General features: G+C 39.0%; 1 protein-coding gene across 6 annotated transcripts in view; it reads right to left on the bottom strand.

The window, feature by feature from the left end:
• Positions 1–396: 396 nt before the first annotated feature.
• DCX (doublecortin) overlaps positions 397–17030 on the bottom strand; it is a 391029-nt gene continuing 374395 nt past the window's right edge. For 4 of the 6 annotated variants that reach the window (XM_070290896.1, XM_070290897.1, XM_070290898.1 and 1 more), the window contains one exon: positions 397–591. In XM_070290896.1, coding sequence (XP_070146997.1) covers positions 563–591 — 29 coding nt within the window. In that variant the 3' untranslated portion in view covers positions 397–562. Of the gene's footprint in view, positions 592–14316; positions 14412–17030 lie in introns of all 6 variants that reach the window. The other 2 variants (XM_070290894.1, XM_070290895.1) reach the window with 1 other exon arrangement.

Raw genomic sequence — 17030 nt, 5'->3', positions numbered from 1 at the left:
AAACTAGAGTTTCAATCAGGAGTGAAGTGTCAGGCTGGGGAGCTGCCTTGCTGTCCTCCCAGGATCCTCCAGCTTTCTTGAGATGGGGAGACAAGGGACACTTATGTTTGTCACTCTTGGATTTGCCAATGATTTTCCCCTCCCCACCCCCACACACATCTTAAGTGCTATGTGTGTAAACAACTCTCTGCAGAGGGAAGACTGTCATGGATGAGGAAAGCGAGATGGGGGAAAATAATGCAGGTGCCTAAGTATCCAATAGAAAGATCACGGACTAGTACATTTTGCATCCCTGGAAAGTTACCCCCAAAGGATGGTTATCAATCTATCTCTTATAACTGGTAACTGTGGATCAGTGGCCCAGAGGAGAAATCACAGGAAAATAAACCCAACATATTACAGTGTGTTTTTAAAAGTAACAACAACAACAACAAAATAAAAATTTGAAAGCACCAATAGCCCTGTTGGACACTTGAGCAGAAGTACCCTATTGTAACGGTAAGCTTGCATTTGTACTCTGGACTCTCTCCTCCTTCACATGGAATCACCAAGTGAGTCTGAGTCATCCAAGGACAGAGGCAGGTACAGGTCCTGTAAGAAGATAAGAGATAAAGTTAACTCTCCTTTTCTTAACATCTTGGGCTCTGCAATGGGCAAGATTATGTGACTGCTTTTTTAAAAACTAACATTTTTTCTAATTGTTATTTTGAAATATAGATTCACAGGAATTTGAAGTACAAATAGGTAGCAATTTCCCCCAATGGTAACAATCTTGCAGTTTTCCATGCATTCATGTATGTGTATGTGTGTGTGTGTGTGTGTGTGTGTGTATAGCGTAGTTGTATGTGACTTTATCATATGTGTATATTTGTATGACCATCATGACAGTCAAGATACAGAACTGTAGTCTCACCAAAGGGCTCTTGTGTGCTACCCCTTTATAGCCACATCCACTCCTCCCCTATCCCTAAGCCTTGGCAAACAGTGTTCTGTTTTCCATCTCTACAATTTTGTCATTTCAGATGTTATATAAATGGAAGCATACAGTATATAACCTTTTGGGATTGGCTTTTCCCATCAGCATAATTCCCTGGAGATTCATCAAGCTGTTGCCTGTAAGAGTAGTTCACTCCTTTATACTGCTGAGCAACATTCCATGGATGTACCACAGTTTATTTAACCATTCATTGGTTGAAGGACATGTGGGATGATTCCAATTGAAGGCTATTATAAATAATACAGCTATAAACATCCATGTACAGGTTTTTGTGTTGACATAGTTTTCACTTCTCTGGGAGAAATGCTCAAGAGTACAATTTCCAAGTTGTATATTAATTACATGCTTAGTTTGGTAAAGACTGCCATATTAGGTTTTCCAGAGTGACTGTACCATTTACAGTCTCACCAGAAAAGTATTAGTGATCTAGTTTATTCACATTGCCACCAGTATTTGGTGTTTTCACCACTTTTTATTTTAGCCAGTCTTGTGGGATTGTAATGATATCCCATTGTGGTTTTAATTTGCATTTCCCTGATGACTAATGATGTTAAACATCTTTTCATGTGCATAATTGACATCTATAATTCCTCCTGAGTTCAGTTGAAGAAAACATTCCTAGAAATGTTTTTTCATGTCTTTTATTCATTTTTAACTTGATTTTTCTTATTGTTGAGTTTTAACAGTTATTTTTATATTCTATATATGGCTTTGGTTAGATACATGGCTTGCAGTCTGTAGCTTATCTTTTCATAACTTTTGCATAGCCTTTGAGAGCAAAAGTTTTTAATTTTTATGAAGTCTAATTTGTCTAATTCATCATTTTTTCTTTTACAGGTTGCACTTTTTGTTGTAATATCTAAGAACTCTAGCCAAACATCAGAAGATTTCCTCCTGAATTTCATTTCTAAATGTTTTACATTTACAATTATAATCCATTTTTTAGTTAATTTTTATGTAAGATGTGAGGTCTAAGTTGGGATTTTTTTTTTTTTGGCCTAAGGGTATCCAGTTCCTCTAGCACTATTTATTGAAAAAGCTATCTTTCTTCCACTCATTGACTTTCGTACCTTTGTAAAAAATCAGTTGTAGATGTATAGGTGGATTCATTTCAGACTTCCAGAGAGCTGCCAGACCCTGAACAAATGGATAACTCAAAAACTGTACCCCGTCACCTAATTTCAATTTATTTCTTAATATTTTCATTTCCCACCATGACTCCAATACTGCCCCAAGTCTTGTCTATGTCTTGAGGAGATGAGATGATATAGCAAAGGTTTTTTCCACTGTTCCCAGAGCTCTATTTGGAGATCCTTGTGATTACTTGTAGACTTACTTCCCATATGGTCTAAATCAGTGCTTTTCAAATCTCTCTCATTCTCAGTCTCTCTCTTTCTCACTTCTCGTTTAAATTTTCTATTCAGATGAAATTTTTCTTGGAAGCCAAACACACGAGACAAATAGAAGCGTAGTTATTTTGGTCAAATCAGACATGGGGGAGGCAGAATCTCACCCATCTCCAAATGAAGTACTGTTTGAAAACCACTGTTTTCATTTACATTATCAGCAAGATACTGAAGGAAACTGGAAATCTGAGGGTCAGGTCTCTGGGTGATTAACAGGCTGTCTTTGGTATAAACACAGAACTTCAGTAGAGAACTGTCCAAGAGAATTAGAGAATGCAACTTCTTGAGGTAAAGGAAAAAGTGAAGATGATGAACGGGGACAAGAATAGGGAGGAGAGGGACTTATTTATGTAACATTGAGAATGCTTTTCGCTGAGAAAGGATAGGAAGTCTGTTAGGCCACTTAGAATGGAAACAGAAGTAAAGTATACTCAGAACTCTGAGGGTGTAGTTAAGTAGTACTCTGACACCGAGTAAGTCTTTATGTCTTGGTTTCTTCATCACAAAAATGCAGAATGTACAATCTGTAAGGTCTCTACCAGCTCTGAGGACACTCAAAGAAAGACTGAATCATTAACACACACACATGCACGCACACACACACACACACACACACACACAACAAAGGCAACTGTAGCAAATGGATTCACTTCTCACCAACCTGCCATCCCTACACTGTAAATCAGGGGTTGGAAAACTTTTCTGTAAAGGGCTAGATAGTAAATAATTTAGGCTCTCTTTACTGGTCACATATGGTCTCTGTCACACATTTTTTTGGGGGTTTTGTTTCTTTTACAACCCATTATAGATGTTAGAAACATTTTTTTTACATTGGGGTGCCATCCAAAACAATCAGGCCATACACAAGATTTGGTACTCCTGCTCTTAATTACCAAACAAAATTTCTTAGAATACTGATAAACAGGCAGGGAGTACAACACTGAGGAGACAAGAGGAGAGCAATAAAAACATGTAGAATGAAGTTGGGGCAAAGTGGCATACTATGGAGTTGCATCTCTGAAGGGATTTAGTTCTCCAGAAATTGAGTAAAGTGAAAATTGGACATACTCAAAGTATCTTTGAGCCTTAGACTTTAAGAATAGTGGAGAGACTCTCTGAAAATCTGATCCTGCATAAATGCAGTAACACTGGAAAAAATTGTCAAAATCAACTTTTTCAGAACTCCAGAAATTAACCAAAGGCTTGCAACAACCCCAAAAGTATTCCTTCAAGAAAAATGGCTGACTCTCAGTAAGAATACCAAAGTCTGTGGTGCTTTAACAGGTCCTATTTCTGTTCTCTCTCTCCCCAGCTCCAGTATGTCTTTGAAAACCAACAGCCTCAGAACTACAGTATCTGAAAAACAGCGATCTAGACACCACTAGAGGATGCAGAATGGAACTGGAGTTCCCCCAAATGCCATCTTTCCAGAGAACTGTCACTATTTGACCTGTTGGTTGATTCCCACTTATGGGGCTCTTCTTTATTTGACCTGACTCAGAGCACATTCACTGTGAACAGCCTTTACAGGGAGCATTAATCAATTGCAATTGTTTAAAATCACAGCTGCCTGATGTGGGGGAAACAGTTGGGGCAAATGAAGCTGCTCAAAACCTTAAAAGGAAAAGCTGGAGAATTCATGTTCATAGGGGACTTTGAAAAGCTCTGACAATATTCCCAGGAACCTCTAGGGCCAGGCACATGTTCAGGGTATATTCTCAAAAAAGACCTGAGAAATTCTTAATCTCTCACCTCTGGTTGGCCTTGAAGCCCTGAACAAACAGCAAGTGAAGGCTAAGGCAAGCCGCCTGACAGAGCATTGAAATCAGGCTCCAACACACACACACACACACACACACACACACACACACAGCCCTTCAGCAGAGGCCGGGAGACTTACTGAATCAAAGTATTTAAGGAAATCTAGCAAAATTATCCTTTAAGAATGAAGGAGAAATCAAGGCATTCCCAGATAAACAAAGACAGAGCTAGCAGGCATGTCATGTAAGAAATACTAAAGAGAATCCTCCTGGGAGAAATGAAAGGACAGTAACCCACATGACCCATATAAGTAACACACATAACCCACATAAGAAATAAAGAACAATGAATGATAAAGGTAAATATGTAGGTCAAGACAAAAGAAGTTATTATAAATTTATTTTTCTAACTCTTTTCTTCTATTATCCAGTTCCAAAGACAACTGCATAGAATAGTAATTATCAAGATGTGTTGGTGGACTTATTATGCATGAAGATGTAATTTGTATGTGAATAAGAACACAAAGGGGTGGGGGTGAACAGAGATATACAATAGCAAAATTTTTATATCAAATTGAAATGAAGTTGATAGTAATCCAAAGTATATTGTGTCAAGATGTTAACTGTAATCCCCAGGGCAACCGCTAGGAAAATAACTTGAAATAAAATTAGTAAAAATACAGCAAGGAAATTAAAACAGTATACTGGAAAAATATCTATTTAACACAAAAAGGACAAACATCCAGGAGTGAAGGAACAAAAAAGACATATACAAAATAGCAAATGGCAGATGTAATTACTAATTTACCAACAATTACATTAAACATAAGTAAATTAGGCACTCAAATGAAAAGGCATAGACTGACAGAATGGTTTTTAAAACATTCAGCTCTATGCTGTTTGAAAGAGACATAATTTATATTCAAAGACATAAATAGGTTGAAAGTAAAATGATGAGAAATATTTATCATGCAGTTAGTAAGCAAAAGAGAGCTGGAGTGGCTTATACTAATGTCAGAAAAAAATCGATTTTAAGGCAAAATCTGTTACTAGAGATGAAGAAGGACATTCATAATAATAAAATATAATTAAAACATATCTGTGCTTTAACAACAGAATACCAACATACATGAAGCAAAAATTACTGAATTAAAGTAAGGAATAAAGAATTCAACTGTAATGGTCAAAAACTTCAATACCCCATCTTCAGTAATGGATAGAATAACTAGGCAGAAGATCAACAAGGAAACAGAAGACTTGAAAGATAGACACTACAAGAAATTACACATCTAACCTATTCTGTCCAACAACAACAGAATACACTTTATTCTCAAGGTCCCATGTAACGTTCAACATGACAGATCATATGTTAGGCCATAAAATGAGTCTCAATAAATCTGAAAGGGTTTAAAATCATACACAGTATGTTCTACAACTACAGTGGAATTAAATCAGGAAGCAATAACAGAAAGGTATTTGGGACGTTCACAAATATGTGGAAATTAAACAACACACTGCTAAATAGTCAGAAATCACAAAGGAAATTGGAAAATACAGCGAGATAAAGGGAAATGAAATCACAGTATACCAAATGTTTTGGGAAGCAGCTAAAGCAGTGTTCAGAGGAAAATTTACATGAAATGTTCAGAAGATGCTAACTCATAGAAACAGAGAGTAGATTAGTGGTACCAGGGATGTGGGTGGATGAGAAAGAGGCTGTGACTACTAACAGGCATAGGGTTTCTTTTGAAGGTGATGAATACATTCTTGCATAACTTTGTGATTATTCTGAAAGCCACTAAACTGGGCATTTTATTTAAAAAGGTGAATTTTATCTCAATAACATGTTGTTCTAAAAAGTAGTACCTTTGAAAAATCCTTCACATTGACAGTTGAATACTATATATTTCAAATTTACTTTTTAGTGTAGTTGAATTATAATGTTGTGTTAATTACTGCTATATAGAAAAGTGACTCAGTTATACATATATGCTCTTTTTCATAGTTTTCCATTATGGTTTATCACAGGTTATTGAATATAGTTCCCTATGCTGTACAGCCTTGTTGTTTATCCATTCTATATACACCAGTTTGCATCTGCTAATCCCGAACTCCCAATCTAACTCTCCCACCCCTCTCGTCCTTTGCAAACACCAGCCTGATATCTATGTTTCTGGTTCTGTTTCATAGATAGGTTCTGAATCTTGTTTATGTGATTCCTGAGCAGCTAACCTTATAGAGCAATATGCATATATTGGTATATAGTGTATACAGTAATATTCAGTGTGTAGTGATATGTACAAATGTAAAATACAGTTTTGTAGTAGTTTTGCTCTATGGCTACCTTGTGACCACTGATGAATTCCATAAATTTACACATAAATGCAAGTCCACTGTAGTAGAAAGAGCACAGGATTAAGAACCAGGACAACCATCCTAAGCCTAACTTCCTCTTTCAGGATCTTTGCTTCTATATCTGAAAATTGAGGAAGATGAAGACTATGAGATCTTTACGTTTTGTTCTAGCTCTAAAATTTTATAAAATATAACATATATTTTGCTTTTCTCTAGTTATACCAAAGCCAGGGGAAGGGAGGCAGGCCCTGCCAAATTAGTGACCTCCCTGGGCACTCTTCAGGCCAGCACACAAGGGTCTTTTCATGATGGAAGTCACTTTGAGTCCCACCACACTGAACACTGAACCACTGGACTTCAGTGTAGCTCTGAATCATTCATGTAATAGACACTTTAGTGTAGTTGGTTGGCTAGTGGAAATAATTATATGAGAAGATTGTTCCAGACTGTTATCTCAGAGGAAGAGGAGACAGGCCTGGGGTAGAAATGGGAGGCTGTGACTTGTAATGGGTGGGGTGAGATGTAGGCTATGGAGAAAATCCAGAGAACTAGGCCTAGGTATGAACTTCCGTACTTCTATCCTCCATCAATTTCTTTAGTATTCAAAATATATTTTCTTGTATGAGTAGAACACTGTTCAGGGAAAGAAATTATCTCAACAGTCTGTTATTGTTGATTGATATGTAGAAATACAGAAACACACATATTGCTTAACAATACAAATAATTTGCACCTGAAATTCATTTGCTTAGTCCCCTGGAGCCCTACAGAACAAAATGTTTGTAACAAATGCAGCTGTGCTGGCGATACTATTGCTTTAGAGAAAACAAAAACTTGGTCTCTGGTCCAAGAAGCTTATAGTCCAAAGGAAGTCAGAGAGAAGTTTTGAGAAACCTGGCTTCCAGTTTGGGTTTGCTTTTTCCCAAATGTGCCCTGTGCTTTTCTGATGGTGTGGCTTTGTTCTTGCTGATTTTTTTTTTTTTTTGAAAGCTGGAATGCCCGTTCTCTTCACCAGCCATCAAAAGCCTACCCAGGCTTTAAGGTTCCAATGTCACCTAGTCTGTAAAGCTTTTCTGTCTCCCACAGTTGGATGTCTTTCCTCCTCTCCTTTGTGCTCTTGCAGTTTTTTGTTCACTCTTGATTATACTACCAAAATCCACTTAGAGTGCTGTCTGTGATTTAAGGTTCAGGACCCTGCTTTATTCATCAAACTATCTCTGTAAGCACTTCCAGGATGACAGAAGAAAAGAGTTTGGAAACAGAGGATAATGTATATTTAAATAATGTTTGTTATGTTTTGAAATACTATGTCAAATACATTTTCCTTCAATCTCCAGGCAACTTGGCAAGCAAAATGCCTACAAGTTTAAAGCTATGATGGTGATCACTAATCTGGAAAATTTTTTTAAAATAAATGAAAAAGTTTCCCTGTGCTTCTAGGCATTTTTAACATCTTTAATATGGTGTGTGCATGCTAAGTCACTTCAGTCAAATCTAACTCTTTGCGACCCTAGGGACTATAGCCCACAGGCTCCTCGTTCCATGGGATTCTCCAGGCAAGAATACTGAAGTGGGTTGCCATGCCTTCCTTTGGGAGATCTTCCTGACCCAGGGATCAAACCCATATCTCTTATGTCTCCTGCATTGGCAGGTGGGTTCTTTACCACTAGCACCACCTGGGAAACCCCCTTTTATATGGTAACTTCTCTGAAGGGTTGAATCATACTGGGGTTGTCTTTATGACTGGGCACTTTCTTTTTCTCATCTGTAAAATGGAAACACTAATCTGCCTTATCCCTTTTGCAGGGTTATCACAAGGGTAAATGAGAAAATGGATATGCAAAAAAGATAAAGCAGGATGAAAATGCAAAATGTTGTTCTCATTAACTATACAAGGATTTACTTCATGTCCATATTGCAGCATTTGAGTATGCGGACTTTGGCTAACCTCATCACAGCTGCATTAAAAAGGATTCTCCATGAGTTGCTTAAGAGGAGAAGCCAAGCAGCTGATTACAGCTTAGGGCCCTGACACAGCCATCAAAAGTAACTAAAGGGATGCTGGGACTTCAAGTTTGTTTCCAATTGTGCAGAAGGAAAGTCATGGCCTCAGCCACCTGCTTCCTGTCTCCACCATGACTCACACCTTTCAGGTCCACTTGGATGGAATTTCAGATGAAATCTGCTCAGGCCCACTGCCCAAGGACCTCGATGGTGCTAAGGCTCAGGTAACTGTGAAAGGAGGAGCAAAAAGCTGAGCCTGAGCCCCAAGAGGACTGAGTCAAGGTCACAACACACTTTTTAGCTTATTTAGAAAAACCAATTTGTCCTCTATCACTGGTAGTGTAAGTATAAGGCTACTGTTTCCGATAGGATGCACCGAGTGAGACACAACATCACTTCTATGACATTTCTGTTCCAAACGCAGTCTGAATTTAACCACAAGGAAACATCAGACAAACTTAAATCAAAAGACATTGCACCAAATAATTAGCCTGTGCTCTTCACTTCTATAATATACTTCCCTAAAAGATTTTTGAAAAGACTCAAGAACTTTTCTGAATCAAAGAAAACTAAAGAGACATGACCACTGAGAGCAATGTGCGATCCTAGGTTGGATCCTGGACCAAAAAAAGAATGCTCTTGGGACAACTGATAAAATTTGAATATGGATGAGAGAGCATATAACAGTATTGAATCAATGCAAACTTCCTGATTTTACCATTGTACTATGGTTATGAAAGAAAATGTCCTTATTCTTAGGAAATACAGATTGAAGTATTTAGAGGTAAAAGAGCATGATGTATGCAACTTAATTTCAAATGGTTAAAAATTTAGTAAAGTGTATGCATAGTGAGGAGGGAGAAGACCCACAAAAACAAAGTAAATGGGGAAAATATAAATAACTGGTGAGTCTTTATAAAGAGTACATAGAAGTTCTCTGTATTATTCTTGCAACTGTTTAATTTGAAATATCAAAGTAAAAAGTAAAAAAATTTATGAAAACTATACCAAAATCTAAATGTTTTTTAAAGTTTGCTTTAGAAAATTATATAATTTGTTACTTAATGTTGGTTTCATTAACTGCCATAAAAAGGGCAATTTTTCAAATATAAATTTATTTATTTTAATTGGAGGCTAATTGCTTAACAATATTGTATTGGTTTTGCCATACATCAACATGAATCCACCACGGGTGTACACGTGTTCCCCATCCTGACCCCCCTTCCCATCTCCCTCCCTGTACCATCCCTCTGGGTCATCCTAGTGCACCAGCCCCGAGCATCCTGTATAATGCATCGAACCTGAACTGGCGATTCATTTCACACATGATATTATACATGTTTCAATGCCATTCTCCCAAATCATCCCATCCTCGCCCTCTCCCACAGAGTCCCTAAGACTGTTCTATACATCTGTGTCTCTTTTGCTGTCTCATATACAGGGTTATCATTACCATCTTTCTAAATTCCATATATATGTGTTAGTATACTGTAATGGTGTTTTTCTTTCTGGCTTACTTCACTCTGTATAATCGGCTCCAGTTTCATCTACCTCATTAGAACTGATTCAAATGTATTCTTTTTAATGGCTGAGTAATACTCCATTGTGTATATGTACCACTGCTTTCTTATCCATTCATCTGCTGATGGACACCTAGGTTGCTTCCATGTCCTGGCTATTATAAACAGTGCTGCAATGAACATTGGGGCACACGTGTCTCTTTCAATTCTGGTTTCCTTGGTGTGTATGCTCAGCAGTGGGATTGCTGGGTCATAAGGCAATTCTATTTCCAATTTTTTAAGGAATCTCCAACCTTGTTCTCCATAGTGGCTGTACTAGTTTGTATTCCCACCAACAGTGTAAGAGGGTTCCCTTTTCTCCACACCCTCTCCAGCATTTATTGCTTGTAGACATTTGGATCACAGCCATTCTGACTAGCGTGAAATGGTACCTCATTGTGGTTTTCATTTGCATTTCTCTGATAATGAGTGATGTTGAGCATCTTTTCATGTGTTTGTTAGCCATCTGTATGTCTTCTTTGGAGAAATGTCTGTTTAGGTCTTTGGCCCAGTTTTTGATTGGGTCGTTTATTTTTCCAGAATTGAGCTGCACAAGTTGCTTGTATATTTGTGAGATTAGTTGTTTGTCATTTGCTTCATTTGCTATTATTTTCTCCCATTCTGAAGGCTGTCTTTTCACCTTGCTTATAGTCTCTTTTGTTGTGCAGAAGCTTTTAATTTTAATCAGGTCCCATTTGTTTAGTTTTGCTTTTATTTCCAGTATTCTGGGAGGTGGGTCATTGAGGATCCTGCTGTGATTTATGTCGGAGGATGTTTTGCCTATGTTCTCCTCTAAGAGTTTTATAGTTTCTGGTCTTACATTTAGATCTTTAATCCATTTTGAATTTATTTTTTGTGTATGGTGTTAGAAAGTGTTATAGCTTCATTCTTTTACAAGTGGTTGACCAGTTTTCCCAGCACCACTTGTTAAAGAGATTGTCTTTTCTCCATTGTATATTCTTGCCCCCTTTGTCAAAGATAAGGTGTTCATAGGTGTGTGGGTTTATCTCTGGGCTTTCTATTCTGTTCCATTGATCTATATTTCTGTCTTTGGGCCAGTACCATACTGTCTTGATGACTGTGGCTTTGTAGTAGAGCCTGAAGTCAGGCAGGTTGATTCCTCCAGTTCCATTCTTCTTTCTCAAGATTGCTTTGGCTATTAGAGGTTTTTTTGTATTTCCATACAAACAGTGAAATTATTTGTTCTAGTTCTATGAAAAATACCATTGGTAGCTTAATAGGGATTGCATTGAATCTATAGATTGCTTTGGGTATACTTATTTTCACTGTATTGATTCTTCTAATCCATGAACATGGTATATTTCTCCATCTATTAGTTTCCTCTTTGATTTCTTTCACCAGTGTATAAAACACTGGTTTTCTATATATAGGTCTTTTGTTTGTTTAGGTAGATATATTCCTAAGTATTTTATTTTTTTCATCGCAGTGGTGAATGGAATTATTTCCTTAATTTCTCTTTCTATTTTCTCATTATTAGTGTATAGGAATGCAAGGGATTTCTGTGTGTTGATTTTATATCCTGCAACTTTACTATATTCATTGATGAGCTCTAGTAATTTTCTGGTGGAGTCTTTAGAGTTTTCTATGTAGAGGATCATGTCATCTGCAAACAGTGAGAGTTTTACTTCTTCTTTTCCAATTTGGATTCCTTTTATTTCTTTTTCTGCTCTGATTGCTGTGGCCAAAACTTCCAAAACTACTATGTTGAATAGTAGTGGTGAGAGTGGGCATCCTTGTCTTGTTCCTGACTTTAGGGGAAATGCTTTCAATTTTTCACCATTGAGGATAATATTTGCTATGTGTTTGTCATATATAGCTTTTATTACGTTGAGGTATGTTCCTTCTATTCCTGCTTTCTGGAGAGTTTTTATCATAAATGGATGTTGAATTTTGTCAAAGGCTTTTTCTGCATCTATTGAGATAATCATATGGCTTTTATTTTTCAATTTGTTAATGTGGTGTATTACATTGATTGATTTGCGGATATTGAAGAATCCTTGCATCCCTGGGATAAAGCCCGCTTGGTCATGATGTATGATCTTAAAAAGGGCAATTTGAAAAATAAAGTGATACACTGAGAACTCAGTGATACAAAGAAAATAGCGAGGCTCTGACAAGGCTGCCATCTGTAGCTTATTCTAGTCCTTCAATGGTGAAATTTGTTTTTAGAATGGAATCTAAAACAAAAGCAAAATGAAATACAGCAAAGAACGCCCCCCCTAAAGCCTGAAAACCCAACCAGAAGAAATAGTTTAGCAATGCACTCATCCAGTGGGCTTATGGGTGGTGGAGCCTCAGCCTAAATGAACTGAACATATCAATTAAAAAGTGGAAAGACTCAAGTGTATGGGCCAAATAAATGCCTAGACTGCACCCCCACCCAGCAGTTTGAGAAAGGTACTGGTGGAAGGTACTGGGATAGGTCACACTTCCCAGAAGGAAAGTAAGGGCAGAAATGCATGGAACAAGGACATAGTAGGAAACAGTGGAGCATCCCTATACGGTTCTGTGTAGACAATAGAACAACCAAAGTAGGCTATTCCTCATCCTGGTATGTCCACATGAACAAGCCTTGTTGCTCAGAAGAATCACTGAAAGTTGAATGCTAAAGCAGTTCTCATCCATCTCACAATCTCGGGGTAACATTGGCTACACAGACAGTTCAGCAGATCCTCCTTTGTTAAAACCAAGTAGCTCAAGAGAACAATCCAAAGGTTCCAGCCAGGGGCACTAGCAGAAGTTAAAAGAGTCATTAAAGGAATGGAATGAGCATTAGGAATTATGGTGCAGGTAATGGTCGAGTTAACCAGGAAATTAAAATCCTGATGTAGAGAAATGGAAATTTAAATGGGTGGCAGGTAGTGGTGTGCTGTTAAATGGGTAAAAACCAGCTTTCTGTGTGAGAAAACAACAACTCTGATTTATAGCATTTGCTGAATTCCATGGTGTAAATATTCCCATCATGGCTGAGCTCTAGTTACTAGAGTTGGGAAGCAGTGTACACAGTCAGCTCTCATGAGCTAGTGTAAACCAGCTCCAGTACACCAAGGGTCATAACCTTGGTTAGGACCTTATGTCTACTGCTGCCTAGCCATGTCACTCCAGTAAGTAACTTCACCATTCTGGGTCTCAATTTCCTCATGTGTAAAATATCAATCCCACAAGATCATTGAGGAATCAAACTAAACAAATTTACCTCTGTCTCAGATCTTTTCTACCTCTGACTCTCTATGGTTCCGTGATGGAACTGGCCACATTGGTGGCTTTTTTGCCTTTCTCCATCTCATGCCAGGTCTTGTGAGCCAGGGGAACACAAGAGAATCCTAGAGGAAGCCACTCTATGGTGTGGTAATCAGAGCAGAGGGCTTCTGGTGGCTCAGCAGTAAAGAATCACCTGCCAATGCAGAAGATGAGGGTCTGATCCCTGGGTCGGGAAGATCCCCTGGAGAAGGGAATGGCACCCTGCTCCAGCATTCTTGCCTGGAGAATTCCATGGATAGAGGAGCCTGGTGGGCTATGGTCCATGGGGTTGCAAAAGAGTTGGACATGACTTCGGGAGTAAACAACAATAGTCAGAGCAGAAACCACATCCATGTGGCCTGAAGTGAGGTGGAAGGCAATGGCCACTGCATATTTTTGATACAGAAGAGATTTCTAGGTGGAAATCAGTTTGGAAAGTGGAGGTAGAGAATTTCTACAACATCTATTATTTTAATGGTATATTTATTGGGGCTAACTCAGAGGTGTAAAGGGTACTTTACCTAAGGTCAGTGCAATGAATATATGCCCTCTCTTCCCACAGTGTTACCAGAATTGGCCTGAGCATGAAGAATACACAGTGAAATTAGGGTCTGTTCATATTTGAATGTCCCACGAATCTAAAGGGAGTAACTCAGGACTAACTTTCTTTATGACCTTTACTGGACCTAGGAACTTAAGTTGCCCTCACCATCCTGTTTGCTGTGCCTCTGAATCAGAGGGACAAAGCTCAGTTTATCCCTTGGGCCATCATTTGGTGACACGATTAGCTCAGAATGGGGGTATTTGGGTCCTTCATACCACTTCCTTTTGGGTAAATAGAATTAAGCCAGGGGCCAGAAGAATAAACACAATGATTGGAAGCTTGACCCCTGCTGGGATTCCTGAGGCTTCAAGCTAATGGACCAAAAAGTCCAAGTGAAAGGGGGTTTAGTAAGGTATAAGAGACATAATACCTTGTGCTTCCGGAGGCTGCCAGGACTGGTGGGCGTAGAGATGGGAGACTGCTTAGACTTGGGGGTAGAGAGCTGGCTGCTGGAGGTTCCGTTTGCTAGCCCAAGGCAAGAGAAAAGGAAGGGAGAAAAATCAACAGCATACAAAGGAACATGTTATCCTTCCCCTCTGAAGACACTAAGAACATTCAAACGCGCTACACAGACGACCAAGTGATTTGATGAGTAGAACAAAGGTGAAAAGAAACACATTCCTCAGAAAGGCAAGAACTACAATCCTCAGTTAATTAGATCCCCTTGTGGTGCAAAGCAGTAATCTAACTCCCGCCCCCCCCCCTTCTCCCCGCCTCACCTCCTCCCAAGTACTTCCAATTACAGGGATCTGGTTCTTTTCAAACCTTTTTCATATTCATTCCCAAGTCTGACCCTAGCAGCATCTCTGGGAGGTAGTCCGGGAACATGTTACTCTGTTTCAATTTTATAAATGACATTAAAAAGGCATGAAGAGGTCATATGCCTCACCTTAAAGGGGAAGGCATCTGGGTGATTTGGGCATGTCCCTTTTGGTGGCAGATGATGTGGTGCAGGACAGCCCTATTATCTATCTCTTCCCCTCTCTATTTTCCTGCTCATCTTCCCCCCCCCCCCCCACTCTCTCTTCCCTACCTCATTATGGGTGCAAAGACCAGAAGGAAAAAAGGAGAGAGAGAGAGCTAATTAGGAAGCAGAATGGAAAAGAAAATGGAGGAGAAACAGTGTGAAACATAAAGAGAGGTGCATACAGCAAAATGGGCAGAGGAGAGAATTGAGAATGAGAGAGAGAGATCAGGAGTGAAGGAGACGAGAGACAAGAGGTTGCTAGGAAAGAGAAGGAAGAAGTTTGAAATCAGGAGAAAGGCTTACAGACAGAAAAAGGATGATGGCATTAATAGCCAGAGTCAGGGTGCACCTCCATTTGTCTCTAGTCAGTAAAATGTTGAAAATGCAATGATTTAGTATTCAACATCTCTATATTCCATTGTTGTTGCAAATTGTCTTATATTCCCTTGCTGACCAGATTTTTAAAAGATCCAATCATGTAAAAAGAAATGTGGTGCATTGAAGTGGAACAATTAAACAGCTTTCAAAGGGAATTCATGTTCAGACATCTCATGCTTAAGTTAATTTATTTTAAAATGTAAGGACCTACATTGTTCCTCAGATATTCTGAAATGTGCTTTTTAAAAAATGCAAATATCCCAAGGGCACTGTGGGGAGAGGGGAGGAGAAGAGAAAGAGGAGGAAGGGAAGACAGGGGAGAGCGGGTAGAGGAAGAGAGAGAGAGTAGGAAATTGAAAAAATTGAGCAAGAAGATGGCCTGAGAGTGTTGCTGTTGATCCCATAGGTAAAGCTTAAACTGATGTATCATGAATATTTCCTGAAGATATACTTCCTCTGCAGCACTTTGGTAATGTTTCCCTAGGTTCTGGAACCTTCACATCAACTATAGAGATGAAAGAGACATCAGTGTGGTGGTAGCTGAATTTATCCAAGTGCAAGTGAGCTGAAAAATGGGCACTTAGGCATCCACCATCTGGTTTTACCTGTGTATTCACTTGTCTTTAACCTACTCACTGAGAGGCCTTTCTCCCTGTCAGGGCTTCCTAGGAGTCATTCATTAAATTGGCCAGTAATTCCAGAGTACTTTCTCTAAACTGAGCCAAGAATTAGACACTGGGGTTTCAGAGATGAGTAAGTCACTTCAAATGGGGAGGCAGATAAGAATACTGGAGAATAAGTGCTATGACAGAGCCAGACAAGTGGTGTTACTGGAGCCCAGCAGAGATGCTTGGAAATCAGGGAACTAGGAGGCAAACAAGAGGAGGCAACACCTGAAAAAAGTCTGGAGAGATGACTCGAGAATAGACAAATCTACAGAGACAGAAGGTCCAATAGATCAATGGTTGCCACAGGCAGGCCAGCGGGAAGCAAGGAGGCTGGAATGGAGAGGGTCTGCTAACAGGTACAAGGTTTCTTGGCGAGAGGTGGATAAAGATGTTCTGGCATTAAATACTGATGGTTGTACAACTCTATAACTAAACTATCAACATCCAGTGAATTGTACATTTTAACTGAGTGAATTGTTTGTTATGTGAATTATATCTCAATAAAGCCATTAAGAGAAGAGGAATTGGAGCTAGTTAGGCAGAGAGAGTAGAAAGTGTAGTCTAGATCAGAATTTCACTGGGAGGGGCAAAAGGAATGGCAGCGTGAAAGAATACAGTACATTTACAGAAGTACAAACAGCTCCAAATGGCTCAAGCATACATGCCAGCAGTGAGTTCTGAGAGGTGAGACTGGAGTTGAGGATAAAGACCAGACCCTGGGGGCCTCTTGTGAGGACTTCAGTTAAGTTTGGGTTTGATGTGTGAAAGAAATCATACATTGTCAAATGTACATTTGATAATACATCACAAGTTTGAGACCATCAAAGTTGTATTTAAAAACTATGACTCCAGTCGTGGTGGGTGGACTGGATTAGGGTGGGGTAAAGGTAGAAGCAAAGAGATTGGTTAAAAGACAATGCATTCATGCAGGTGAGAGGTGGTGATGGCTTAAATTGAAGCACCGGAGAGGTAAAGCATGGACTGGGAGAAGAAAAGAGACCTAGAGGTCAGGCAAACTTAGGGTGTTATGTACACATACGATGCAAGCCACCCAAAGAGGAACACGACTTG

This window comes from Ovis canadensis, chromosome X, assembly GCF_042477335.2.
Source record: "Ovis canadensis isolate MfBH-ARS-UI-01 breed Bighorn chromosome X, ARS-UI_OviCan_v2, whole genome shotgun sequence".
In the NCBI taxonomy this organism is placed as follows: domain Eukaryota; kingdom Metazoa; phylum Chordata; class Mammalia; order Artiodactyla; family Bovidae; genus Ovis; species Ovis canadensis.
This window is presented reverse-complemented; position numbering and strand designations above follow the sequence as displayed.